This window comes from Lutra lutra, chromosome 1 (genome assembly GCF_902655055.1).
Source record: "Lutra lutra chromosome 1, mLutLut1.2, whole genome shotgun sequence".
NCBI lineage: Eukaryota > Metazoa > Chordata > Mammalia > Carnivora > Mustelidae > Lutra > Lutra lutra.
This window is the reverse complement of record NC_062278.1, coordinates 85,098,177-85,124,799: the sequence shown is the minus strand read 5'-3', so window position 1 is coordinate 85,124,799 and position 26,623 is coordinate 85,098,177. Positions and strand designations below refer to the sequence as shown.

General features: G+C 38.0%; 1 protein-coding gene across 5 annotated transcripts; it reads right to left on the bottom strand.

Annotated features, from left to right (window-relative positions):
* Positions 1 to 2,483: 2,483 nt before the first annotated feature.
* MFSD1 (major facilitator superfamily domain containing 1) lies at positions 2,484 to 25,606 on the bottom strand. 5 transcript variants are annotated; one of them, XM_047728876.1, is made up of 16 exons: positions 25,350 to 25,606; positions 24,727 to 24,779; positions 23,683 to 23,795; positions 21,287 to 21,329; positions 20,703 to 20,770; positions 18,815 to 18,923; positions 15,279 to 15,381; positions 13,386 to 13,484; positions 12,831 to 12,942; positions 11,456 to 11,512; positions 10,947 to 11,103; positions 9,586 to 9,683; positions 8,903 to 9,015; positions 7,371 to 7,418; positions 5,590 to 5,647; positions 2,484 to 4,310 (listed from the first exon to the last, which is right to left on the bottom strand). In XM_047728876.1, exons 1-16 carry the CDS (start codon positions 25,519 to 25,521, stop codon positions 4,307 to 4,309), a joined length of 1,407 nt encoding a protein of 468 aa, XP_047584832.1. In that variant the 5' UTR covers positions 25,522 to 25,606; the 3' UTR covers positions 2,484 to 4,306. The 5 variants fall into 5 exon arrangements, with proteins under 5 accessions (XP_047584832.1, XP_047584834.1, XP_047584833.1 ...); XM_047728878.1 differs by lacking the exon at positions 23,683 to 23,795 and having other exon boundaries at positions 25,350 to 25,487; XM_047728877.1 differs by lacking the exon at positions 2,484 to 4,310 and having other exon boundaries at positions 5,586 to 5,647.
* Between the last annotated feature and the right edge of the window lie 1,017 nt (positions 25,607 to 26,623).

The window sequence follows — 26,623 nt, the reverse complement described above, 5'->3', positions numbered from 1 at the left end:
TGTATCCTAATTGTGGTAGCCTGAACACAAATCTCTACCTATTAAAATTCACAGAACTATAAAATAAAGTTAAAGCCATGGAAAATACTTCTAAACATCCACTAAATATATCTGTCCTCTTAGGCCCATTCCCCCACTTTCCATCCACCAAGTCTGGACTCCACCTCCAAAGACCCCACCAGAACCCAAAGAGGACACATTTCTCCTCTGACACTTTCACTCCATCTAATGATCAGCGACCCTAAAATCCGTGATAACCTGTCTCCAGGCCCATCTGCCCACTTCCTCTGTGTTCCAGCCCAGGCTTCCTCTTGCTAATACAGGACCTGTTCTCCTTCCAGTCATTTCTCTCCCAGCGCAGTTGCTGCTCAAGCCCAGCCATTCTCCTCTCAACCTCCTCCTCACTCACTCCATCAACTATCCAACTCTTGTGCACTGTACCCTGCGAAATCTGGGCTCTAATGCGGGCAGGAGGGGGGAAAAAGAAGAGGGGTTCACCTTGCGTCCTGACACTTGTATTTACCTCTTCCCCAGGGCAGACAGGATCTGCTTTGAAAGGTTAAAAACTAACTGAACATGCTAAGACACAGAACCTGAAATAGTCAGATTTCCCTCAGAAAACTGAACAAACTTCAATACTGGGGGAGGAGGGAAGGAGTTGGATAAACCTCGCAAGAAGCTTAAAAGTGTCATCAGCCCACACTTTCATCTGTTCGTGAACAACCCACTGTGTCCTAGAAATTTCTCACCATGCTCTATTTATTTGCCAGAGTGCCCAAAGGAATCCGAGCAGAATCCTAGGAGAGCCATATTCTCCAATTCATCAACTAAATGCAAGGAATGGATGGATATTTCTCTAGACAGTGTTTCAGGTCATCATCCACCAATGAATATATATCTAATATGTGGTAATCGACCATATCCGTATGTTTCATAAATTAAGTACATGAGTGCTAGAAGAAACTCTAATGATACTCCATTTTGCTGATCAGGAAATGGAAGCACAGAAAGTTACAACCTAGTAAAACTTAGGAGACGAGCATAGAAGATGATCTTCTTCAAAGAGACAAAAAAAGACAAACTCCTACAAAGGACATACTAATCCCAAACAGAAATACCACTGATTTTCATTACACAATTAATTTGCAAAGATATGGGGGAAAAAATAATTTTAAGAAGCTGAGTGAGTTAGGCAGGGTCACTGACAACATGTGGTACTGATAAAGATCCACCAAGGAGAAGACATATATACTTGAGTACATGACCTTATATAGGAACAGCTCATGGGACTATGTGGTAATAAGTTTGTAAATAGTTTGGTTGTCTGGCCTACCTGCATGATGTCTAGGACTGTTCAGTATTTCCTACAAAAGATCAGTTTTCCCCCATTAACTTCTAGAGAGCAAATCTCTGTTCGGGGCCTGAACTCAATTTTCCCCTGGTGCGCTCCAAGAACAAGTTAATGGAAGGGAGTATGAGGGAGTATGAGGCTGAGGTTGAGGCAGTCCAGAAATCATGGATAGTCTGCAGACAACTTGAAGCTGTACTGTGCCACCAATGAGATCAGAAAGTGTGTTATTAGCCCTTACCCCATTCTCTATTCTGTTTTGTCTCTCAAGGTTCCCTTCACATGCAATTTTTTCCAGTCAATGCAAATTCTATTTCTAACTCAGGGACCTGTTAATTCCCACCTACACCTCCAAAGTTCTTTGAGAAACACTATCTGTTACCTTCCTCCTTTCTGAAAACCAACTACCACTTTCCTCAAAAGTAGCACTCAAACTTGTATTGAATTTTCTTCTTTGTGGGATTTTAAAAGCTTCTATTACAGTATTTACTGTTGAAAAATTAGAAAATATAAATAAGCCAAAAGAAAGTCCTCATCCAAAGGCATTTACATACATATCCTTCAGACACGTTGTTTGTTTTTATAAAAACAGCAGCATTCTGGGGGCACCTGGGTGGCTCAGTCAGTTGAGCATCTGACTTGATTTTGGCTCAGGTCGTGATCTTGGGAATTATGGGATCAAGCCCCAAATGGCTCCACATTCAGTGCAGTCTGCTTGGGTTTCTCTCCCATGCAGGCAGGCTCTCTCTTTCCCTCATAAATAAATCTTTAAAAAAAAAAAAAAAAAAGCAGCACTATGAATCTTCATATAATAATAATGCCATCATTCCATGTCAATGCTCTCTAATGAAACCATTTAATGACTGTTTTAATATTTCACTTAAAGCATATGATATGATGTACTTAACAAATTACCTATTCTTAAAACGTGGGTGACTTCCTATTTTAGGCTATTATAAAGCAATCTTGCTATGAAAACACTTTCTTAAAATACATTTATGTGTATATTTGCCTGGTGGTTCCCTTGGGGTAAATTATTAGAAATGAAACTGCTAAGCCAAAAGGCATGAAGCCCACCATCATTCCCTTTATAGGTCTTTTTATTCATATTGCCAAATTATCCTCCAAAAAGTTATTTCATTTTATTCTTTTTATTTATATATCATTCAAAAAAATATTTATTTTGTGCCTACTTTTGCTAGGAACTATCAACACAATCATAATGAACACATGAGACACGGTCCCCACCCTCATGGAGCTTACAATCTAAAGGAAGAGCGAGACACGCCCCCACCCACACTATCACAAATTCTTCATTATAAGCTGAGGTGAACAAAGAAGGAAAAATACGGGGCTTTTCAAAAATCACAAAAATTTTAGAAGAACTTGATATAGCCTGAAGGTCTGGAAGAGTTTCCCTGGGAAAAATGCGTCTGAGCTGGGGCTAAGGTTTCTGTTGTAAATCAGGTAAAACCAGGTTGTAAAGAATCCTGGATGAAATATTCTAGGCAAAGGGAACAGCAAGGACAAAGCCCCTGAAAAGGCAAGGAAGAGGACCCATCTGAAAAAATGTAATGAAGCAGCTCGTTATGGCTGAGGCACGGAGGCAGTGGAAAGAGTAAGGCAGGGGCCAGACCACACAAGCCCTCCAGCAGCAGCAGCAACTGGCTTCTTCCACTCTCACCAGCTGGTAAAACCAACATTCAATAATCTGGGCTAAAGTCAAAGTCAAAAGAACAAACAATGAATAATGACAAAATAAAACTGTAAATCAGAAAAATGGATGTAAATAAACTTGACCTGAACAAGGAATGTACTTTCAATCTGTTCCAGAACTTTCAAGCATACAATCTTATGTCCTATATTTTGAACAATACAACTAGCTAAATATGACAGTTTAACAGTTGTCTAAAATATCTGCATACTCCTGGAGAGCAAAACACATGAAAAATTCTTTGACTTTAATATATAATATGCTAAAACTAAGTCAATTAAAAAGTTTTTAAGTTTGTCAAAAGAAATTTTATAATTGTATTTTATTTAACTTGGAAATCATACATGTTACTTAGGTTCTACTCTGGAGAAAACAGTACTCCATTGATTTTCAAAGGCAAATTTTCTTTACTCTGACGTTGATTATCTTACAGAAATAGTCCAAATAAAAAAGACTTAAAATCAGTATTTTCATATTTTTTAAAATAAAGTTTTAGAAGACATCAAGTATTCCTTTTGCAGTGTCTTTATTCATGTAGATATGCAACTATCATAATTTAAAGGACATTTTTTAGTAATTAATTAGATTATAAGAAAAAACTGTACAGAAAGTTTATACCATAAAATTATATCCCTAAGTGATCAGTGTCCTCAATAATGGAGAGATAAAGAAGCTCAAGAGGGTCACTGCTCAGCAACCTCTTATAACTAAAGATAGCAGAATACAATCTGCTATTTGTAAAAATGAAGAGACTGCATAAAAGATATCTTTCAAATATTCCCTACAGAAACATGGAATGCCTATTAAAATAACATTGTTTATTCTGTATAAAATATCCCTTCTACCCTCTCAAAAGCTTTTTTTTGTTTTAAGATTAAAAAAGAAAAAAAAAAGCCATATCCTTAAGAAACATCTTCTGAAAATTATCTCAATGCCAGATCCAAGTTTTCCATTATTTACTGTCCTTACCAAAGTTCACCTGCATATTCCAGAGGAACTTTCTAAACTTTACTGTTGATTAGCCTAGTCTAAAGCAGAATTCATTAGCAATAAACAATACATAAGACACAAGCTAAAATATTCCTCACAAACATACTTTGAAATAGATGCTTTTGAAATGTAAGTATAAATTTCCAGACCATTATTATTCCTGATTAAACTCTAGATTAAAAAAAAAAAAAAAGTGAGGTTTTCAGACCAATGATGTGTGCAGCTCATTCTCATGACACAGTCATTTAAGTTTCTCATCTGCAAAACAATGCAGTAAATTATCAGAAGGGGGGAAAAACAGCAGCCTCATCTGGTTTACAAAATAAAAACCATTAGCATTACAAAACACATACTGCCAAATGTTAAAGGTTGCACACTTTGCTGAATAAACTCTTAAATCCTCTTGATTATAAAAGTAACATTAAGATCAACATAAAAAATCTGGAAAATACAGAAAAACAAAAGGAAAAAGTATGCTGTAACCTTACCATTCAAATAGAATTGTTAGTATTGGGGGTTTTTTCTTTCAGTATTTCTTCTATTATATACAAGTACGTAAATAAGAAATACATGTGCCTGCATACTTTTTCCTGAACAAAATTAGAATATTACATTTGCATTTTAATCTTTTGTCTACTTAACATGTGGCATGGTAAGCAACTCTGATTTGGTGCAGGGAGGGAATTACTTCTGACTTTTAAAATCCTCAAACATGATTGTAACAATGTATTATATGGATGTGTCATCATCTATTTAACCACTTCCCTACTTTGGGACACTCACGTTGTTTCTAATTTTTTGACATAACAAACAAGACTGTTTAAAGATACTTAAAACCTGTAACATTTCTGATTATCTTCTCAAGATATATTTCTAGAATTACTATGTTAAAAGGAAATTTGAAATGGCCAAGAATCACCTCCCAAAAAATCCTTTGTTCTACAAGACTTTAACCTATATAAAATTCACAAAACTTATAGTTACATAATATATGTTTACAAATAAATGTTTTAAGTCATAAAAAACTGAGTATCTAAAAAATCAGAAATCATAATAACAGGAAATAGAATCAATATTACGTTTTAGCATACACTTATGGAAAAAATAAGTTTAACTTAATGCCACACTAGATACTTAATTGGTTCCAAGTCAGAGAACAGAATATTAGTACCGGGAGAAGATGAAAAGTTATCTCAAATAGTTAAAAACAAAAGATAAGACAATGGAAGGGTAAGCCCAGAACATAAGCTTAGGACAAAGACCTTTCCTCTAATAAATTACAAATACTACAGGTCTCCCTTTCTCTCAAAAAGCAATTTAAAACCCAGTTATTTTTCCCCCTTCACTTTAACCCTTGATATCTACCCTATTTAAATTTTCTATAAACAAGAATTTTGTTGTAGTAGTTCCCAGATAATCGCTAGCTCTCGAATCTCAAGAAGACTAGTTTCTTAAAAGCCCAAACCTAATACTTGGAAATAAAATGCTAATGTTTCAGATTTGCAAAAGGAGAGAATTTTTCTCTTTCAGTACTTACTCGGCATGAGAAAGTTTTATTTCTTCCCTTTGTCTTGCAGAATAATTTAGGTTCCCCCCTAAAATACAAATAAGCACAGAACTTTTTCTACACAACTATTAAAAGTAAAATTCACACACACACACACACACACGCACACACACACATGCATTGGTATACCTTAAAGTAACAGAAAAGGCAATGGGAGATGACAAAGAAATGGTTTATCTCCTGGGGCCTTCCCAAGGGAAAAAATGTTTTTTAAGAATCTTTATATGAGGGGCGCCTGGGTGGCTCAGTGGGTTAAGCCGCTGCCTTCGGCTCAGGTCATGATCTCAGGGTCCTGGGATCGAGTCCCACATCGGGCTCTCTGCTCAGCAAGAAGCCTGCTTCCCTCTCTCTCTCTCTCTGCCTGCCTCTCCGTCTACTTGTGATCTCTCTCTGTCAAATAAATAAATAAAATCTTTAAAAAAAAAAAAAAAAAAGAATCTTTATATGAGGGCGCCTGGGTGGCTGAGTGGGTTAAGCCTCTGCCTTCGGCTCAGGCCATGATCTCAGGGTCCTGGGATGGAGTCCCGCATCGGGCTCTGTGCTCAGAGGAAAGCCTGCATCCACCTCTCTCTCTGCCTACCCCTCTGCCTTCTTATGATTTCTCTGTGTGTCAAATAAATAAATAAAATCTTTAAAAAAAAAAAAAATCTTTATATGATACAAATACAAATAACCACTTCTTAATTTCAGCATTTTTTTTTAAGTTTGGACCTACATACTTCTTTACATCTTGTTAACTCAGACATTGTATTAATAATCAGTAAATAGTGGAAATTAAGAGAAATGAAAGGAATGACCTAAAATCATTTAAACAGCAGGTTTACACATTTTACTAAGTACCTAACAACCTTTAGGGGCAACCTAGTTAGAAAAATTAATAAGAGTAACATCAAAATCTTATACAGAAGAAAGAAAGAAGTACAAATGCATTTTAAAAATACTAGCAAAAGAGGGGCGCCTGGGTGGCTCAGTGGGTTAAAGCCTCTGCCTTCAGCTGGGGTCATGGTCTCAGAGTCCTGAGATCAAGCCCCGCATCGGGCTCTCTGCTCAAGCGGGGAGCCTGCTTTCCCCTCTCTCTCTCTGCCTGCCTCTCTGCCTACTTGTGATCTCTGTCTGTCAAATAAATAAATAAATAAATCTTTAAAAAAAAAAATACTAGCAAAAGAAAAAAAATCTGTAACACCTCATTCTGTATCAAACACTTTCAACCTTAAAATACAAACTATAACTATAAATTTGCTTACTTTTTTATTAACATAAAATGTATTATTTGCTTCAGGGGTACAGGTCTGTGAATCATCAGTCTTAACATAATTCACAGCACTCACCATAGCACATACCCTCCCCTGTGTCCATTGCCCAGCGACCCCATCCCTCCCAGCCCCTCTACCCACCCCCCACTTCCACTTACTAATTTTTTTAAATATGAGACAATAACACAGTAATGGCCTTAGGTTATTTTAAAACTGCCATACTTCCTTATGCTAACATAAAAAGAACATCTAAAATTTTCTATTACAAAACTTAAATTGAACTGGCCAGAAAGAACATGACAATGATTTAATAAGTCTGAAGTTCCAAAATGCATAGTTATATGTTACATAATGAAATGTGTTTCCATGAACATATGAACAGATTGTCATTATTACATGAACTAAAGCACTGGCCTCTAAAGAGGCATGCAGACAATCCAGGGACCCCACAAGATGATCCACGATGGTTTAAGAAGAAAATGTCTGAATTCTACTTACGTCGGGCACGATTCACCACATAGAGTAGGACCACAGATAAAAGTGACACTGCAAGTGAAAAAAATCACAGGGTCCTTAAAAAACATGTACCTCTTCCCAAAGATTCCTATGTAATCATAATTACAAAGTAAAACTCAGATAAATCTTCATTGATTGGCAATTAAAAATAAAAACACTACCCCCATTATTTTCCAAAAACCACTAAAAATTAATTACACACCATTTTTTTCCCATGGGCTACATGAGCCCAGGGATAGCAGGACCAGAAAAAAAGCAGTTGAGAGAAGGGATGGAGCTGATCCACCCAGAGATCACCCCTGCTGCTCTTTACTCTCTAGTTTAAGTGTTAGTTTTCCTGGTACTTCCAAAAACTCCTGCCAGCCTCCTAACTGTTTATCTTTTTACAGAGAACCGAACAGAAACAATCCTTTCAGGATTTTAAGTCTGAAAACACCACGTCCATTTTACAATTTAACCAAGTGTTAGAATGTGGTCATCTGACTCCCAGAAGCCCAGAAAGCCCAGAGCCAGTGGAAACCTCAGAAAGTCATGGCTTGTCTTTTTACCATAACAAGTAAGGCACACTAAATTTACTTTAGGTTAATATGGCAACAAAAACAACTCTAAATAGCATGGTATTTGGTTTAAGAACCAAATATATATAGAGTTGTGGACTGAAATTAAACCACACGTTGCAGCATCAAACAGACATAAACACTTCCATGACCTGAGTATTTTGAATTCTACATGATTCACTTTTTAAAAACAAATAACATATTTTTAAAATTTGATGTGTTTACTTCTAAAATTATGGGATAATAAAATGCATTCAGGCACATCATAAACCACATTTCAAGTATAAACTGTCTTTTATCCATGTAAATGTAAACGATAAAATCATTACTGGGGTTTGCCATTTTAAACACATGTCAAAGCATAAAAGACAACTTGATATGTTTATAAGAATTTATAAGATGAACACAACTATCTGTATGGTGAAGCCTACCACAGGAAAAATGTTTATTTTTGTAGTTTTCAACAGTTTCCTAATACTTCCTATTTTTAACCAATAAATCATTACAGGTAAACGTTAAGTAACCGGGCCAAGAATAAAAGCAACTTAAAGTTGCCTTATGGATAAACCATGAGCACTCACACCTGAATCTTATCAATGTCCACACACTCACACCAGGGACATACTCACCACTCTTCAAAATGGTTTCACTTTAAAGAGGATAATGTTTTCTAAAAACCATAAATATCTAAAATAGAATAAGAAGCAGATTCTACTACTACTTTTAAAAATAAGAATCTCCTTTAAAAAATGCCTGTGAATCTTCACAGAACCAGAAAGCCACCAGCTGGGAAACTCTGATGCACAGACTAAGAAATAGGCAAATCTGGGAGATACATCTTAGGGATTTGGTTTAAAAGAGGGAAAAAGAGAATAATAACAACAAAAACCTAGAAGTATAAATGAAAACACTGTTATCCATTAAAAGAAACTAAATGTTGCCATATCACATACTTACAAGAAACACAAGCAATGAAGAAAACTTCTAAAAACAAATATCCCCGAGTATCCAATATCATGCCAGCAATGATGGAAATGATTGCCAGCCCAAGATTCTGAATGGACTGCATGCTACAATTCAAGAAATATAAAGACACATCTTCATACACACAGTAACAGTTCACTTTAAATATTAGTATCTATAAATGACATACTATTAGTGTTAAGAGATGTTTTTACCTAGGGACAACCTGATCAGGTATTTTTATCCCATGACTATTTCTGCTACTAGATGTTATGCTCAGAGGTAAGGGAGCCTGTCTTATTAAATGCAATATAAGCTCAACATTTTCCTGCTGATTGAAAGTAAGAGCTAAGTGAATACCAACCATGGGTGCAGTTTCCCCCTTTTGCCCTTTGGGTCAGACACCAGAACTCAAACTTCTCACTAAGAAGCCCTCAGATAAAAAGGCAGTCAATGGCAATGTCAGAAATAACTTCTGGGTTAGCTTAATACCAACTCTCTTGCTGGAAGACTAAGGCATTTCTGTTGCCACAATAATATCACAATTAGGTTAACTGACTTTTCTGGTGGTTTCCAGGTTCAGAGCTGTCCCAGAAGCATGATGATGACTAGGTTCAGGAGACCTGGAGTTTCATATGATTGCTATAGCAGAGAGACATTATGGTGTAAACACTTACAAGCCATATGCAGTTCCCAGCTGGTGTTCAGGAACTACAAATGCCACCATTGGCCACAATGCACAAGCAAGCAACGAATAAGAGAGTCCCAGGAGACACTGCAGAAAGTGACACAGAAAAACGTAAAAGTCTTTTAACATTAACCAAAAGGTGATTTTCCTTTGATGCAGATTAGCCAGAGTGACATAACAGCAAATATATGAACATTCATGCATATTTTACTGCAATTTTGCTAAAACTCATTTGATAGAAAAAAGTCTAGACCCTAACAGTATCCCTCTAGTGACAAAACACACTATCTTAACCATATTATATTATATGCACACATAACTTACTGGTCCCAGGGTACAATCAAGGACTAAGCAAGAAAATAAAGCTAATTTGCAAAAAGTTACCACCAATGTTTCAGGCAAGGTAATTTTCCAGTATTTATTAACTACAAATTAAGCAATCAAGGGAACATCACACCAACAGTCCATTATCTTACTTCAGATCATCAACACCTAACTGGAGGGCAAGGCAGAAAACTATCACCTAATGCTGACTTTTTCTTTAGTTAAAAAAGAAACCTTATGATTTAAGTTTAAATAAGATCATCTACACCTAAGATACTGGCAAAGATTGAAATTGGGCCAATGCCCACCATGGCTAGGATACTAAAAACACACACACATTCGTATATTATTGGTAAAACTATAAATGGGTAAGAATTTCTTAGAGAAGAAGTTTCACAATGTCTATCAAGATGTTAAATGTGCAAAGCCTCTGCTACAGCATTTATACCTCCAGGAATCTGTCCTATAGAAATTTTACTAAGTGTACAACAAACATATATGCCCAAAATATTCTTTTATTAATAGGTAAGAACTGTAGCACTTGAGCCTGTGGTCTTTAAAATGATATTCTAAAGGATAGTAACAAAAACCTGATGATGAATTCATTATCACTTTTTAACTGCCTAAAGGTCAAAGACAAAAGAATGCAAAATCATGAATCCTGGGCTGACAGACTTTTTTTTTTTTTTTTTGCGTGCCACCTATGATGGAAGAATTTTTTAAAGAAATACAGGAAAATAAATGAAACTGGTAAGCAATTAGGCTTTAAAAGACTTTATTTCAAATTCTATTTCAGCATTGAGATTACTGTGTTAAATAAGCCAAATAAAATTAAAAATATCTTATTCATTAATAATTAACATTTATTTACTTTAAAAATAGTTATTTTGTAGAGACTGCAATCACAGCATTGTTCTTCCTACTGTCACAAGCTTGGCTTTCAGAGGAGCGGAGTGTGGCTCCTGACGTGCACTTGACAGTCCTCCCCGAAGCCCTGTGCCCTGTGAGTGTCCGCAGTGACATTACCATAGCAATCCAAGGGTTCCACAGCGTGAAGGCCAGCATGATGTGGGCAGCGAGAGTGGTCACCACGGCACACAGAACCCAGATGATGTTCTTTCCTGTTTTATCCACCAGGATCCCAAATATTGGGGACATGGGAGCTGATATGACATATACAATACTGCCCAGAGAATCAAAAGATATTTAATGAAATGTATCACAGCTACCAAAAAAAAAAAAAAAAAATCCAAAAAGTTCCTAAAACTATTAGGCAAAGCAAATCCTAGCTCGTTTAATTAAACATTCTTCTAAAATTGTCATCAGTAAACAGAAATTTAAATATTAAAGAGTGATCCAAGATTTCTTCGATTTTCCGTTAATGCATAGATGGTCTCTCAGGATCGAGTGGCAATATGCTCTTGGTTTCACATTACAGATGTTAAGTCACGTGCCTTTTTTGTCTCTTAGAACATTTGCTTATAATTAAGGACACACGCTATGCACACAAGCACTCAAGAGGATTAATGAAATACCTGTTAATAGCACTTGCTGCCTGGGAAGAAAATCCAAATTTTTCTGTAAAGAAAACTCTAAAATACAGAGAGAGAGAAATAAGCACTTTAGAGAACTACTCTGTTTTTAATAATTAAAGGCAAAATAAAACTACATAAAAGTAACTCTAAGTTAGTCAACTTTTCCTTCTTGATACTGTTATCCAACCTTATGTAACATTCATCTTTAAGCAACTGGCGCTAAAGCTTTAGGGTTTACATAAATATTTCACTAGCTAAGTAAAATACACTGATGTGGATTTTTTTCATTTTATTATTCTTTCTTAAAAGGTTTTATTTATTTGAGAAAGAGAGAGAGGGACACAGAGAGCACAAGCGGATGGGAAGTACAGAGGGAAAGGAGAAGCAGGCTCCCACTGAGCAGGGAGCCCGATGCAGGGCTCGATCCCAGGACCCTGGGATCATGACCTGCGCTGAAGGCAGACACTTAACTGACTGAGCCACTCAGGCACCCTGATTTTTTTCATTTTAAATAAGCACCAAACAGTATGCATAAATTTTCAGAAAACCAAATGAATTATTACAACATAAAATTAAGAGTGCTTCTTTTCCTTAAAGTGGGACTGGACAGGTTCTTTGCAAACAGAGTTTCAAATTACTGAAAACAATCTGAATTTAAAGGTTCCGATTATAAAGACGCACCCCTATAAGCACACACACACTGCTCTGTTCGAACAGCTGCCAGTGGAAAGGAAGAGGTAAGTGGTAACACAAAAAAGAATTTGATTTTGAACCCCGGCATAATTATAGTCCTAGCAAATGGAAATGTGCCCAGGTATAATGAGCCAAAGTACTGTTTCCATTCTCAAGAATAGGCTTCCAAACAAAAGAATAAAGAGGAAATAAAAAAGAATACTAATCTGATACAAAGCATTAAAATAAATCTACATTAGGCATCAAAAACTATTAAGTATTTCATCAAAAAAATAATCAAAGTTATTATGCCAAATATTAAACCTTAAGATAAGAAAATCAGTTATATCCCAGGATATAAAATAATTCCTATGTAAATATAAACTATAACCAAAAAATCAAGATTTATAACTAACAGGGCGCCTGGGTGGCTCAGTGGGTTAGGCCGCTGCCTTCGGCTCAGGTCATGATCTCAGGGTCCTGGGATCGAGGCCCGCATCGGGCTCTCTGCTCAGCGGGGAGCCTGCTTCCCTCTCTCTCTCTCTCTCTCTGCCTGCCTCTCTGTCTACTTGTGATCTCTCTCTGTCAAATAAATAAATAAAATCTTTAAAAAAAAATATTTATAACTAACAAAATTGTATTTGTGTGATTAAATTCTCATTATAATTTAGCCAACAAAAATGCAATGCTACAGAATACTCACTTCCCAAGTCCAATAAAAGGGAACACTGCCACATAATAGCAGACACAGATGATAAATATCAGCCAGAGGGGTAAGGAGAAGTCCTTCACATCAGTTAACTTAATAACTTCACCTTGAAAAGAAAAGGAAGAAACTACCAGCATCGTTTTGTATATCTAGGTCAATATTTTTCTTTTATCTTGTGATTAACCTTTGCCATCCAGTTTACAAAATACTTTTCTCAGCAAATTACTGGAACATAGCTTCTGGGAAAACTTAAAAAGACATTAGAAAAAACAAAATCTAATATTAGTGTCTACTCTCCTGCTGTCTTCCAGGAACACTCATCATTTTGCAAATACACAAAGTGCAATCAAGAATGTAAATTTTGCCAAAAGCACTTAAGGGAAAAAAAAAAGTACCCCAAAATTTAGATAAGTAGGAACAGATTAGAAAGTAAAACATGTATTAAGCCTCACTGGACTTATAACACTATATTAGGAACTTACCTCGTTATAAATTATCTTCAAAGGTCTGCAATTCTCCAAAGCCCCCCTTTCCTGCATTTAGACCTACCTGTTTTTCCTTGTGCTTTATGAAGGATTCTCTCTGCTCTCTGATCCAAGTAAGCGAGAACCAAGGCACAGATTAGTGAAAGAATACATGTTATACCCCCTACAATAAAAAGAGAGAGAGAGATTTTTAAAAGAGAGCGACTGAAGGTTCCCAAGAGGCAGTAGCTTAGCGTTAACAGCAGAAAACTTAGCAAATGAAACAGATAGCATTTAGACACATGAAGAAAATCCTACAATTACTAAATCGGGACAGAAGGAAAGAAACAGCATGTGATAAGTACTCAACAAACAAAAGTCACTCTTATTATATTATTTCCTAGTAGAAGGTTGTAGACTAGAGGGAAAAGACTAGAACATACTAGGCTAATCTTGTAATACAGAATAAGACTTTAAGAAAGTGGATGACAGCTAGCAAATCTGTACTAATTTCTTAACTAAGTCTAAGCACTGATTACTGACAGATGCCAAAGGGAAAAAATTATATAAGCAAAGTCTGATTCTGTGATCATCTATCTTCCTCTTGATTCCTTCCCAAAGTCTGTAACCCTTGCTTCTACCCTTTGGCAACCCATAGGGTCCCACCCTCCCACAGCACAGCTAGCCAGGCTCTCCTTCCTTTGTGTAATCAGCTCACTAATTACTCACTAACGCTGATCTGATATCATTAAAGCAAATCAGGATAAAGAGTAAATAAAGTTTATACTTCTCAAGATCTTTAAAAGAAGCTCAGTAAAATAAATGAATCTTTAATTTCATAATGCAGTCTAGAGGAAAATTGCTAAAATTAAAGGAGATATGGGTTCTACTTCTGCCACAAGCTGAATGATATTGAACACAGAACTTAATCTCTCAGGGCTTCAACTTCTCCATTTGTAAAATCAGAGGCTTTGACTTGATGGCACAGATCTTTTCTGGTGCTAAAATTCTTTAAAATTCTCAAATTCTCCAGTGTGGAGAAGACTGGAAGGAATACTGAAGAGCATCTGAGAGTAAGAAAAAGAGCTTTTAAATAAGGCAAGGGATCTGAGTGGGCAGGAAGGAAAGGAAAAGCCTCTAGATTCAGGTTGCCTGTTCAAGATTTCCTCTCCACTGCCCTCTTTCTACCAAGCTATACCAAGGAATTATAAGGAATAAAAGATGGCACAGAATGTTCACCTCACCATCCACAAGTCTTTGTAGGGCTCTGCAAGTGACCCTCTTACCCACTATGGGGCACAGTTACAAAAATCCACTGCTCAGAGAAAAGCACAGGGAATTCCAGAAGGTCTCATATGTTTCTTAGTGATCCACCCAGCAACCAGCACAACCAAGTCTTACCTAACAGAACTTAGGGCCAGAAGGGACCTATACACTTTTAGTCAAACACCTGAAATTTTACAAAAAAGAAAACTGAGACACAGAGGTTAACTTCTTTGTCCAAGATGACAGAACTAGTTACAGCCAGGACTAGAACCCAGACTCCTGACTCTCAATTTAGTGGATTTCCCACAACATTATATCCCTTCTAACTTCTCTAAAATCTTAGCTCCATAGTATTGTAATTGAACCTTGATCAAAAGGAAATAATTATCCCTCTGCTACAGACTAGTAACACCTTACATGTATAAAGTCAGTTTTCAGAGTTTTCAAATACACTCTCTTATTTGCTCACCATGACAACGCTAAAGTAGACAAGGTGGGACTAAATCCTCCATTTTAAGAAAATGGAAATAGTAACATAAACTGCGTGAATGATTCACTATTTCTAGTTAGGTCCAAGAACTTGTGAACTATTCAGGCAAAACTATAACCAAAGTGGTCTAATCCCAATTCCAGTGTGCTTCCTGCTCTGCCACATAGTTCCTATGACATACTTTCAGAAGAGCTAAAACAAGGGACATCAGGATCCACTAACCAATCATAAGTGTGATCCCAAGGGTTGTGTGACCAGCAGAACCCAATGAAGCTTCAACCTTAGAATACAGCCATCCCATGAGATTCATGTTTACTGTACTTCCCTGAAAGAGAAAGAAAAAACATTTCATTTACATATATTACATATACTCTGCCTTGTTCAATAAAGGATATGAGGTGGCTAAGAGAAACAGGATCCAGATTAAACAGAGAGATACATTTTTTTTAAAACATGACTAGGAAAAAACTAACAAACTAAGATAAACCCACAGATAAGATTACTGCACACAAAAAAATGCTAATATGTAGAAAATGCTAGTACCGAAAACAGCACAGTACATTTAGAATTTTCTAGCAGCAAAAGCAAAAATGAAACGAGTGACAAAATTCACAGGGTACCTAAGAATAAAATAAACTTTCACTCAGAAAAAGCACAGCCTTGCTTATAGTTACATCTCAAAAAAAAATTGATCCTATCCATAAAAAGACAATAAAAGTTATAGAAGATAATATCCTCATTCGCTCGTTCATTCAGCAATTATTGAGCCCTGATTGAACCTGTCACTGTTCCAGGTACTGGGAATATAACAAAGGACAAAACAGAAAAACCTCCAGCTTTCATAAAGCTTACATTTCAGTGGAGTAAAAGAGGTAAAACATGTAGTATATTAAATTGTGGTAAGTATTTTTAAAAATAAGGGGAAAAAAAAAAGCAGGGAAGGAGAACATAAAGGGAGATTGTGCCTTTGAGTAAAAACTTGAAGGAAACTAGCCACAAGGTGATCTGGGGGAAGGACAGAGCATTTAGGCTGAAGGAACAGCCAGTGCACAGACCCTGAGAATGCATACGGCAGCATGCTCAAAGAACAGCATGGAGGGCAGAGACTAAAACAGTGTAAATGAAGAAGAAAGAACAGGAGATGATACCCCTGAAGAGGAAATGGTGGGAAGGCTGGCTATAGGTAATAATATGGACTTCCAGCTTTTATTCTATGTAAGATGGGAAGCCACTGGGGTTTTGAGTAGAGAAGTGGCAGGATTCCATGCATTTTAACAGATTTGCTCTGGCTGCTATAGTCAAAAGAGACTACAAGTGGGAATGAAGGCAGAAGTGAGGACATAAATTAAGGGGCTACCGTAATAATCCAGAACGATGATGGGTCTTGGTCTAGGGTAGCTAGCAATGGGCATGGTGAGAAGTGGTCACAATATGGATATATTTTGATGGTAAAGCTAAAAGGACTTGCTAATGGAAAATACATGTTGAGGGGGGCAGTAATTTAAGATCACACCTAAGGTTTTGCCCAAGCAACTGGAAATAAAGAGTTGCCCATAAGTGATGATGAGAAAACTGCAGCAAAAGCTGGTTTGGAGGGTAGTAGGTATAAAATGAAGAACTGACTTTTGGCCATGTCAGCTGTGATGTGCCTACCAGACATCTAAATGGAAATGTCAAGTAGAAAGCTGCATTATAGGGGTGTGGAATTCAGGGAAAAGGCCTGGACAAGTGATATAAATATAGGACCAAAGACATGTTATTTAAAACTGCAAAACCAGGTAAGATCACAAAAGATGGGAAGTGTCAAAAGAAAAGAGAAGATATCCAGTAACCATGCCCTAGGGCACCCCCACATTTACAAGTTCAGAAGACTGACATAGATCTAGCGAAACAGGCGAAGTAGTAAAGAGAAAGACAAGAGGGAAACTATGAGACTGTAGTGTCCTGGAACCCAAGAGAAGAAATCAGGATAGGGGGAATGTCAACTGCGCTAAATGCTATTATTGACAGGTCAGACACTAAAGACTGAAAAATGAACATGTCCTCAGCAATATTCTCACAGCAAACACAGTAGCAAATTTCACACAGCTGTTACTTGAAAAATGCTAGCCTATGGCATTACTCAAATGAGCAATAAGGTATAAATGGAGACTTACTGGAAACTTTCCTCAATATCACTGAAAATAAAAGCTTCTCAAAGACCAGGATGTTGCCTTAAAAATCCTTTAATCCTAAAATGCCTAACGTGCCATGGCTTAGCAAGTCCTCAATAAATATACTTTGAAATAATGAGCTTAAAAGTAACAAATTACAAATGAAAATCAAAAGGGTGCTAGACTCCAACCCCCAATAAGATATAAAAAATGAAAAGTGCACTGCCTAAAGGTACAATGGTAACATAACAGATCAAGTGTCCAAAACCAGACAAACTCACAGCTCAGCCTATAGGAAAATGATGAAGAGGTAAAGCCAGACTCTCTATGATCATTCTGAATATGCACAGGGAAAAGGGAAGCACAAAAGCACTGAAATTCCATCTACCCCAGCAGTTCTGTAATGAAATCCTTTGGTCCCATGCTTCTCAAAAAGACCCTAAGCACAGAAATCAGATCAAAGCTGAACTGCCCTAGCTAAAGAGGAGGTGGCTGCTTGAGGTCTGGCTTACTCTACCTCGTCCTCAAGTCCTTCCATCACCCCCAGTAACCTCCACCCTGCATCCTCAAAGCCCCTGAGATTCCTTTCTAAAAACTTAAGGCTCCTCAGAATGCAGCTCAATGGATGAGAGCTAATTTGTGACCACACAGAAAAGAATTTAAAGACCACCAGTAGCCACAATGATGTCACCAAGATTGTATCTTACTTCTTTCTTCGATAAGTTATTAGACAATGAAATTCACAAACTGTCACAGACATATCTTGACCTCCACAAGATACATAATGAAGTACTCAAATATACTTGTGGATAAAATTTAGACAATATGAGAAAACACACTAGCTATGAATTACAAATTAAAGTCATATTTAGGTGTTTTCACTCAAAAATGATTTTTTTAAATAATAATAGTCTCTACTATCAAAGCTATAATGAAAAGGATCCTTTCATATCCCATAGATGGGGGATGTAAACATCACTGACAGGATAATATGAAACTACTAACCTAAGAAACCCTAACAAACCCTCTTGACTCAATCCCATTCCTAGCAGCCTAGCTTCAGGAAACAATCAGAGATGCAGACAAGTTTTATAGTGTCACACAATAGCACTATCTATAATGGTTGAAAAATTAGAAAGAACCTACATGTATGAAAATCACAAAAATGTTATGAAAATTACATGTATAATGAAATAGTATGCGTGAGGCCGAACTTTACAAAGTTAACTTAAGTACAGGAGCTGCTCTATCAACAGTGAGCTTCCAATCACTAGAAATGTGCAGGTTTCGTCCAGAAGCCTTGCATACCAGGGAGTCCAAAAATGGGCAAAGAAATTAGATGACAAAACCTGTAGGATCCCTCCCAGTGCTCACATTCTTTTAACTAATGAATGCTCAAATAGTATTTTTAGACTGTTTCCTAAGTGCTATAAGGTTAGAAATGCCTTAAACTAAAGGTAAATGCTATACTATAGTCTACAGACATAAAAAATCAATACCTAATATAGCAAACGAAAACATATTTCATCCCATTATTTTTAAGAGAGGATTACAAGATTAAATCTCTTACTTCCTGTTTGGCTTCATTAGGTTTGTCATACTTACAATTCTAGCCATACTAAGTTGGAGTCCAAACACCAAGTTTAATTCTTTGCCTTTAAACCAACTCACAGCATATGTATTCTGGGCAACTGCTAAGGACTCCCCACCGATCCTAAAAATGAGAAAAGGAAGAAAAATTACTGCTGTTACAGAAACACCACAGTTAGCAATGTAAATTTAAAATCTGGACACCCCTCCTATCAAAAGGTTGGCTCTATTCCCCACCGCTGGATCTAAGTGGGCTTGAGACTGTTTCAATCAATATAATATGGTGGAAGTGGTGCTGTGTAATCAAAGCAGACATCTGCCTTCTCATTCAAACATTCACACTTGAAGCCTTTAGCCATCTTGTAAGAAGTCCAACTACCCTCAGTACACCATGCTATGAGAAAGCCAAGCCACAGAGAGAGGCTGCATTTAGGAAATGCATCCAGCAGTGCTAGTCTTCAAGGTGTCCCAACCCCAGAATGAGACCCGTGAGTCAACAAGCTTTCAGATGATTCCAGCACTCAACCTTCCATGAATCTTTTGAGCAGAGGCTCTAGACATCTGGTGCATAGACAGGCTATCCATGCTGTACCCTGTTCAAATTCCTGACCCACAAAGTCCACAAACACATTGTAACAGCTCTATAACACTAAGTTTTGGGGAGTGTGGTATGTTGCAATAATAAGCATGACCTGTAATAACAGAAGTCTGGGTTATACACCACCTGTGCTATATAAAATGTTCATGGGGGAAGAGTGGTTCATACTTTGTAGAAAGACAAAAAGGCACATTTTTCAGGTCAATACCTTCCATATATCAAATTTTCCTATTTCCTGGGTTTTAACTTTTCATTTTGTAACTTTCGTTTTGTAAGACCACTCCCCCTCCAGGCCTTTAGTTAGGAGATTCTCCTTCCATATCCTAACACTGAGTCCTTCACACTCTGTCCTAATCCAAAAATACTCCCATTCTCTTTTACTAATCCAAACCCCTGACTGATGTCAAGACATACTTCATCCATGAGGCCATTTCTGACTATACCTCTGTCTCTGGATCCCTTTCATATTTTTATATACCGTTTGTTTTCTTCTCTTTCATTTAGAGCACTTTTGGGGGTATATCACATATGTCTACATGTCCCCAGTACTTACAAAAAAGCTTAAATGAGTGATGTCATCTGCAGCTCTCAGGGCAGGAAGCCCAAGGCTGGACTCAGAATGAACTTACTGAACAGACATTGAAATTCATAAAGAATAATCATTCTATTGGTTATTTTGCTCATTCAAGCCTCTTTAACAGGGTTCAAAAGGACCTGCATGTTATCCACCAAGAAACAGCAAAATGTCCATAAGTCACCAACCTAGAAATGGTTGGTCTATACTTTTTTTTTCCTTTTAATTTTATTTATTTATTTGACAGAGATAGATCACAAGTAGGCAGAGAGGCAGGCAGAGAGTGAGAGAGAGAGAGGGGAGCAGGCTCCCCGCTGAGCAGAGAGCCCGATGTGGGACTTGATCCCAGGACCCTGAGATCATGACCTGAGCCGAAGGCAGCGGCTTAACCCACCGAGCCACCCAGGTGCCCCGGTCTATACTTTTCTAAATGAGGTTTAAATCAGTCTTCAGTACAAAAAAAGACAAAACACCCAGGAAAAATATCATTTCTGGAGAACAACTTAATATTCAAAGCCCAAACAGAGTTAACTATGACCACTCAAAATTGTTGCTCACTTTAAAGGAAAAGTAAGACAATAAACATTCTTGTGTATATATAGCTAGATTTCAAGGATTTGAGGTAATTCTCCACAACAGACAGTAATATATTTTTGTGAATCTTTATTAAATTGATAGGTAAACAGTGAAATAGTAATATATTAGGATGAATGAAATTATCCATAACTTACCCAAACACAAACCTTCCAAATTCCATCAGCCAAAAAGCATTAAATATTCCACCCAGAGCAAAAATCACCTAGAATGTAGAATATAAATGAAGAATCAATGAAAGAGTAAACTTAAAAGTATTCAAGAGAAATAAGTAACTTATAATGAATCACAACTTCTATAATAGTCTTTAACATTCCCTCTTAGTAAATCTGTGAAATTTAAATATTAATGTTCAAGGGCGCCTGGGTGGCTCAGTGGGTTAAGCCGCTGCCTTCGGCTCAGGTCATGATCTCGGAGTCCTGGGATCGAGCCCCGCATCGGGCTCTCTGCTCAGCAGGGAGCCTGCTTCCTCCTCTCTGCCTGCCTCTCTGCCTGCTTGTGATCTCTCTGTCAAATAAATAAATAAAATCTTTAAAAATATATATATATTAATGTTCAACTATCTCAAGGCTTAAAATGGACTATACATTATGCTACGTAGGCATTTGTGGACTCTGCTTAATTAAGTCAGGCATTCAATAAACACATTTTTGCTGGTGGAATTAGACAAGAATTCAAAAGTCACTGTTACATAATCAATGAAGGTTTTGGACCTTCTCACCTGTCCAATGCAAACAAAGCAGCTAAAAATAATGGTGCCCCATCTGTTAGAGAGAGAGAGAGAGAAAGAGTATGAATTAAGATAAGTATGTCACCAAAACCCTTCAGTAATAATTCTTCAGTCTTCTTTGACCCCTATATTCCCTCCAAGGAAAGAAAAATGAAGTACTAGTCTGCCTCTAAAGTCAGCAGCTTTCCCAGGCTACATGTTAATCTAAAAAGTCTTGACTTCTAAGGGGATTCAGAGACTTCAGTAATGGCATGTTTAACTTAAACGATTATCATCTCTTAAACAAACAAAACTTGTTAAATAATCTTCAAGAAGTTCCCAGGGTTCCCACTTAAAAATCAACATTCTTGGGGCACCTGGGTGGCTCAGTGGGTTAAGCCGCTGCCTTCGGCTCAGGTCATGATCTCAGGGTCCTGGGATCGAGTCCCGCATTGGGCTCTCTGCTCGGCAGGGAGCCTGCTTCCCTCTCTATCTCTCTCTCTCTCTGCCTGCCTCTCTGTCTACTTGTGATCTCTCTCTGTCAAATAAATAAATAAAATCTTAAAAAAAAAAATCAACATTCTTGGGGCACCTGGGTGGCTCAGTCAGTTAAGTGTCCAACTCTTAGTTTCAGCTCATCATGATCTCAGTGTGGCATCAGGCTGGCATCAGTCAGGCATCAGGCTCCGCCCTCAGTGAGGAGTCTGCTTAACATTTTCTCTCTCTCCCTTTGCCCCTCCCCTGCATGCACATGGGCATTCTTTATAAAATTACTATTAAGAGTTTAGAATTTATTCCAAGATTAAGTAATTTTAACTGGTCATAATTCCTGGTAACTAAAAACTCTTTATTGATTTTTGGTTTTGGGTTGAGTATAGTTGATACGGTATTTTAATACTTTCAAGTATACGACACAGTGATTTGACAAGTTTATACATTATACTGTGTTCACCAGAAGTATGGTATCTGTCACCACACAACACTATTACAATAATATTACCTATATTCCTTATGCTGTGCCTTTTATTCCTGCAATTTATTCAGTCCATAACTAGAAACCTGTATTTCCCACTCCCCTTAACCCATTTTGGCCAACCCTCCAGACCCTCCCTTCTGGCAACCATCAATTTGTTTTCTGTATAGGTATGATTCTGTTTTTTGTTTATTCATTTGCTGGTTTATTTTTTTAGATTCCACATATCAGTGAGGTCATATGCTATTTGTCTTTCTCTGTCTGACTTATTCCACTTATCACAGTAACTATTTTTAAAAGGATAAATACAAGTTAATACAATTACAAATCTGTCTACTCACACATTCTATACTTCAAATGTCTGTTTCCCCACAGTAATATTTATTTATGGGGAATAATATTTATTACTCCCCAGAGTAATAAAACGCCGGTATTTTAAGAGTCCTTAAAGATTCTATGAGTAAACCATACTTCTGAAACTCAAATCCCTCTCCATATCCTTGTGAAATGGCCATCCCACATTCTACTGAATGTTCTCTAGCACTAGAAAACTTGCTGTGGTCCCAAGGCAATTCATGGCCCCTCATCAAACTGATCAAGGAAATTCTTCGTCATACTAAGCAGAATCTGTCCCCCTGAAGTTTCCATCCCTAATTCCATCCCTTCAGACTAAGCAAAACAAATTTAATTCCTCTTTAATACTTAACCCTTCAAAATTTTTAAGTCCCCAAGTCTATACACTTTCAGTTTCTTCAATCCTTTTCCATCGGACATGGCTGGAAGATCCTTCATCATTTTTCCCTCTGCATTCTGAAAATATTCTGCATCCCTCATGGAAGTTTCCATTAATAATATATATACAACCATAAGGATGAAAAGTGACAAAGCTTAAAATGTTATTCCTTCCTCAGCATCTAACAGAAGTGGCCACAAAAAGTTCAGTGCCCAAGGGCAGAAAGAGAAAATCTCACTGGGACTGTGAGAGGCAAATACTATATATGCGCCAAATACTATACATCTTTCTCAGTCCTCATAACCACCTTGTAAGGCAGGAATCATTACCATACTTTACCAATAAAGAAACTAAAACTCAGGAAGCTAGCAACAGCTCAGAATAGGAAGTTGAGCAAGTGGCAGCAATGGCATTCAGACCCTGGTTTGCCTGATCCCAAATAAGAATATAATTTGTACTTTTAGATAACTGAGTTACCATATTTCATGAGTAGCACTTACTAGTTCCAACCTTAACTGAAATACCAACCAAGTTTCAAAAGCCAATTCCAGGAATATATAAAAACCATAAAAAAAAAAAAAACTAATGTAGATTATCATAGTCAATATAGAATTTTAGTCAGTTCTTATAGAAATACCTTAATCTAGTTCCATGATTTTCTAGTAATATTTTACGCATAGGTGAGATGTTTTTCAAGCTTACCGTATTCCAAATACTCGGTCAATCAAAAAGCCACCAAAAAAACACAAAACTACATTTGGCCAAGAATACCAGGCATATAGCAGCATGAATTTCGTTGTATTCACCTGCATATCCTATATGGGAAGAAAATGAAACTATTTTTTTTCCAACAGTTAAGTTTATCAACAAATCAAAACATTCTTTTTGTGTAGGACAGGCGTTTTCATAATCATTTGTAGTTACTAACTGCTTTAAGAATCCCATGACAGCTGTGGCCCCCTCCCCCAGAAAACTGGTCACACCTGGGATCCCTGGAAACTTGATGGATCCACATGCCTTTCAGAGGCTTCAGGGAGTCCAGGATCAATTAGATCTCCCATTACTGGGACCATCTCCATCTGCATCTGCCTCTATCTACTACATTCTTATCCCCCTTATACTATATGCACTGGTGCTCTCCTACCCCAATATGGAAAAAGACAATCTTAGTCCATCCCTACCCACCCCCCACTAAATCCTACCTTCTTTCCCTTTCATTCTAGAATGTGAAGGGCCAATCTATTTCTTCCTGTCCAAAGGTAAAAACCTTAAAAAGGAAAAAACTATCTAAATACACAAGAAACTATAAATATTAAATGTATTTTTACAAAACCAAACTAAAAATACTGACATGGAGAATCCTCTGCAGTTGGCATCCACATTTTAAAAATGAAGGAATAAAAAAGACTTATTTAAGAAACAAAAAGCTATTCTACCGAATCATTTGTCATTCTGATGATTATGCAATTGGAAAGGGAACTGCAAACAAAAATCTGCTAATAATTTTTGGCAATTCTGTGGAAATAGGACTTAATTAATTTAAGTGTAAAACAGTATCTAGTCAGAAGTGCTATAAATAAAGTCTTTGTGGTCACTCATTCCAACTCAAGAACACTCCTTACTACATATGGATTTTACTACAGATGTTAAAATGATTCACTGAACAATGTTTCAGACTAGGCAATCTGAGACCTGGTGATGCTTCAACAGCTAACTCCAGAGAAGCAAAGTGAAAAACCAACTTACCCGTTTAACCTGAGTCTGAAGGGCAGCAGGATTATCATAGCAAAAATAGCTGCCTAGAATAAGGAAGAGCAAACATTTTATAAGTGATAATACTGCCCATAGAGAAGTTTCAGGTTGCAAATATTATTCAATGTTTACATTTACTTTCAACGTTTATATGAAGGGCTCCAGGACTGACACCACGGACCATTTCCCTTCCACTAATATTTTCTGCTACCTATTAGTCATTAAAAGGGGAATATTACTTAGGGGTAGGTAGTTCAAGCTCTCTGAATTCTTTCTTAACAGTGTATCGAAAGCTTTGACAAAATAGGGATTCCCTCACATCTATGGCCCCAGGGGGCGAGCTGCCAAGCCTCCGGGACTTCTTGAAGGGCAAAAGAGTGGGACAAAACTCGACCGGCTCAGTCCCCTAACCTCTACCTCCGAGATGCCGAAGGGCTAGCAACGTCCGCAAACTTGAATGGAGTCGCGAAGGGGTGGGGGAGGAAGTTCAGGAGTTTAGGTCAGAAGCTGCACTGAGGCCGCGTGTCAGCTCTGAGCTCAGTGCGGATTTCGGGGATACCACACAACATGAGAACTTCTGGATCATCAGCCCCTCCCCACCCCGCCAGATGTCTCACCGAAGCCTAGGAAGCACATCAGCAACAGCACCAAAAGCCGGTGCGCCAGGCGACTAGGGTCGCAAAGGGCTGGCAGGGCTGCAGGGACAGGAGAGGTGGCAGGGGCACCTCTGCCAGCCTCACTGGGGCCGCCTTCCAGCAGCGCTCGCGCTTCCTCATCGTCCTCTTCCATTGGGCCGGGGGAAGACCAGGACGCGAGATAAACTCCGAGAGAAAACCAGGCGCCTAGGAGCCAGAGAAGTCTGTGGTCACGTGGCCACTGTAGCTCACGTGACGCGGCGGCGGATCTCGCAGAGCTGAGATCACGTGAGTGGCCGTGATCACGTGGCGAGCAGAACCGGCCGGGGAGGTAAGGAGGAGGCGGTGTTTCGCCGATCGTTCTCTCTGAGATTCTGTTAAGGTTCCCACCTTCGGCCTTCCACCGTGGGGAGCACTGTCTTTTTGTTTCCTGCCCTGCCCTTATTGCAGACTCTGCGCAGCTCCGCCGGGAGAAATGCGGGCCTTGCGTCCTCATCGACGCCAAGGTCCTGCGTGCTCCGATGTGGGCTGGAGACCCGAAAAGACGCGCAGCCCTTCTCGCAGCATTGCTCTCCTCGGCCTCTTTGCTCTCCATATTAACACATTTGATTGAATACCTATTGATATGTCAAGTGACATGCCAGGTACTGGGATACAAATGAAATGAGACGAGCTCTCGGACCTCTGAGAGTTTACGGTTTAGTTGGCGACAGTGACAAAAATTTCTACTTTAAAGAACTAGGATGAATGGATGAATGTGGTGAGAACAGTGACTTAAATCAGCACTAAATTTTATTGAAATGCCAGGGCAGGGCATTTGGGAAAGGGAGAACGGGTGCACACTTTAATTAGCTTTAGAGAAAGTAGCATAGAGGGGATGGGAAATGCTGAAGCTACTTGAAGGTTGGTATCTAAACAAGATTTAGTAAAAATGAGCCGGTCGTGCTGCCTGTTTCAGGGGATGAGTTACGGGGAGAAGGGGAGGGGTGGGTAGGAGGGATCATAAAAGATGCAAGCATGAAACAGAACTGTGTGTGTGTGTGTGTGTGTGTGTGTGTGTGTGTGTGTGTGTGTGTGTTGATTTGGGATTGTGAGAGAAGGAACTCAAGAGTAGAAACACTAAATGTGTTCCATGCAAGGATTCTAGCAGAATAGCAAAAATACAAGATTTGTGTTTTTAAAATTCAATCAGGCAGCATCATTCGATCTCCAGCCTTTCTGCGTGTTTCCAGACTTTACAAAAAGAATTTTGAGGG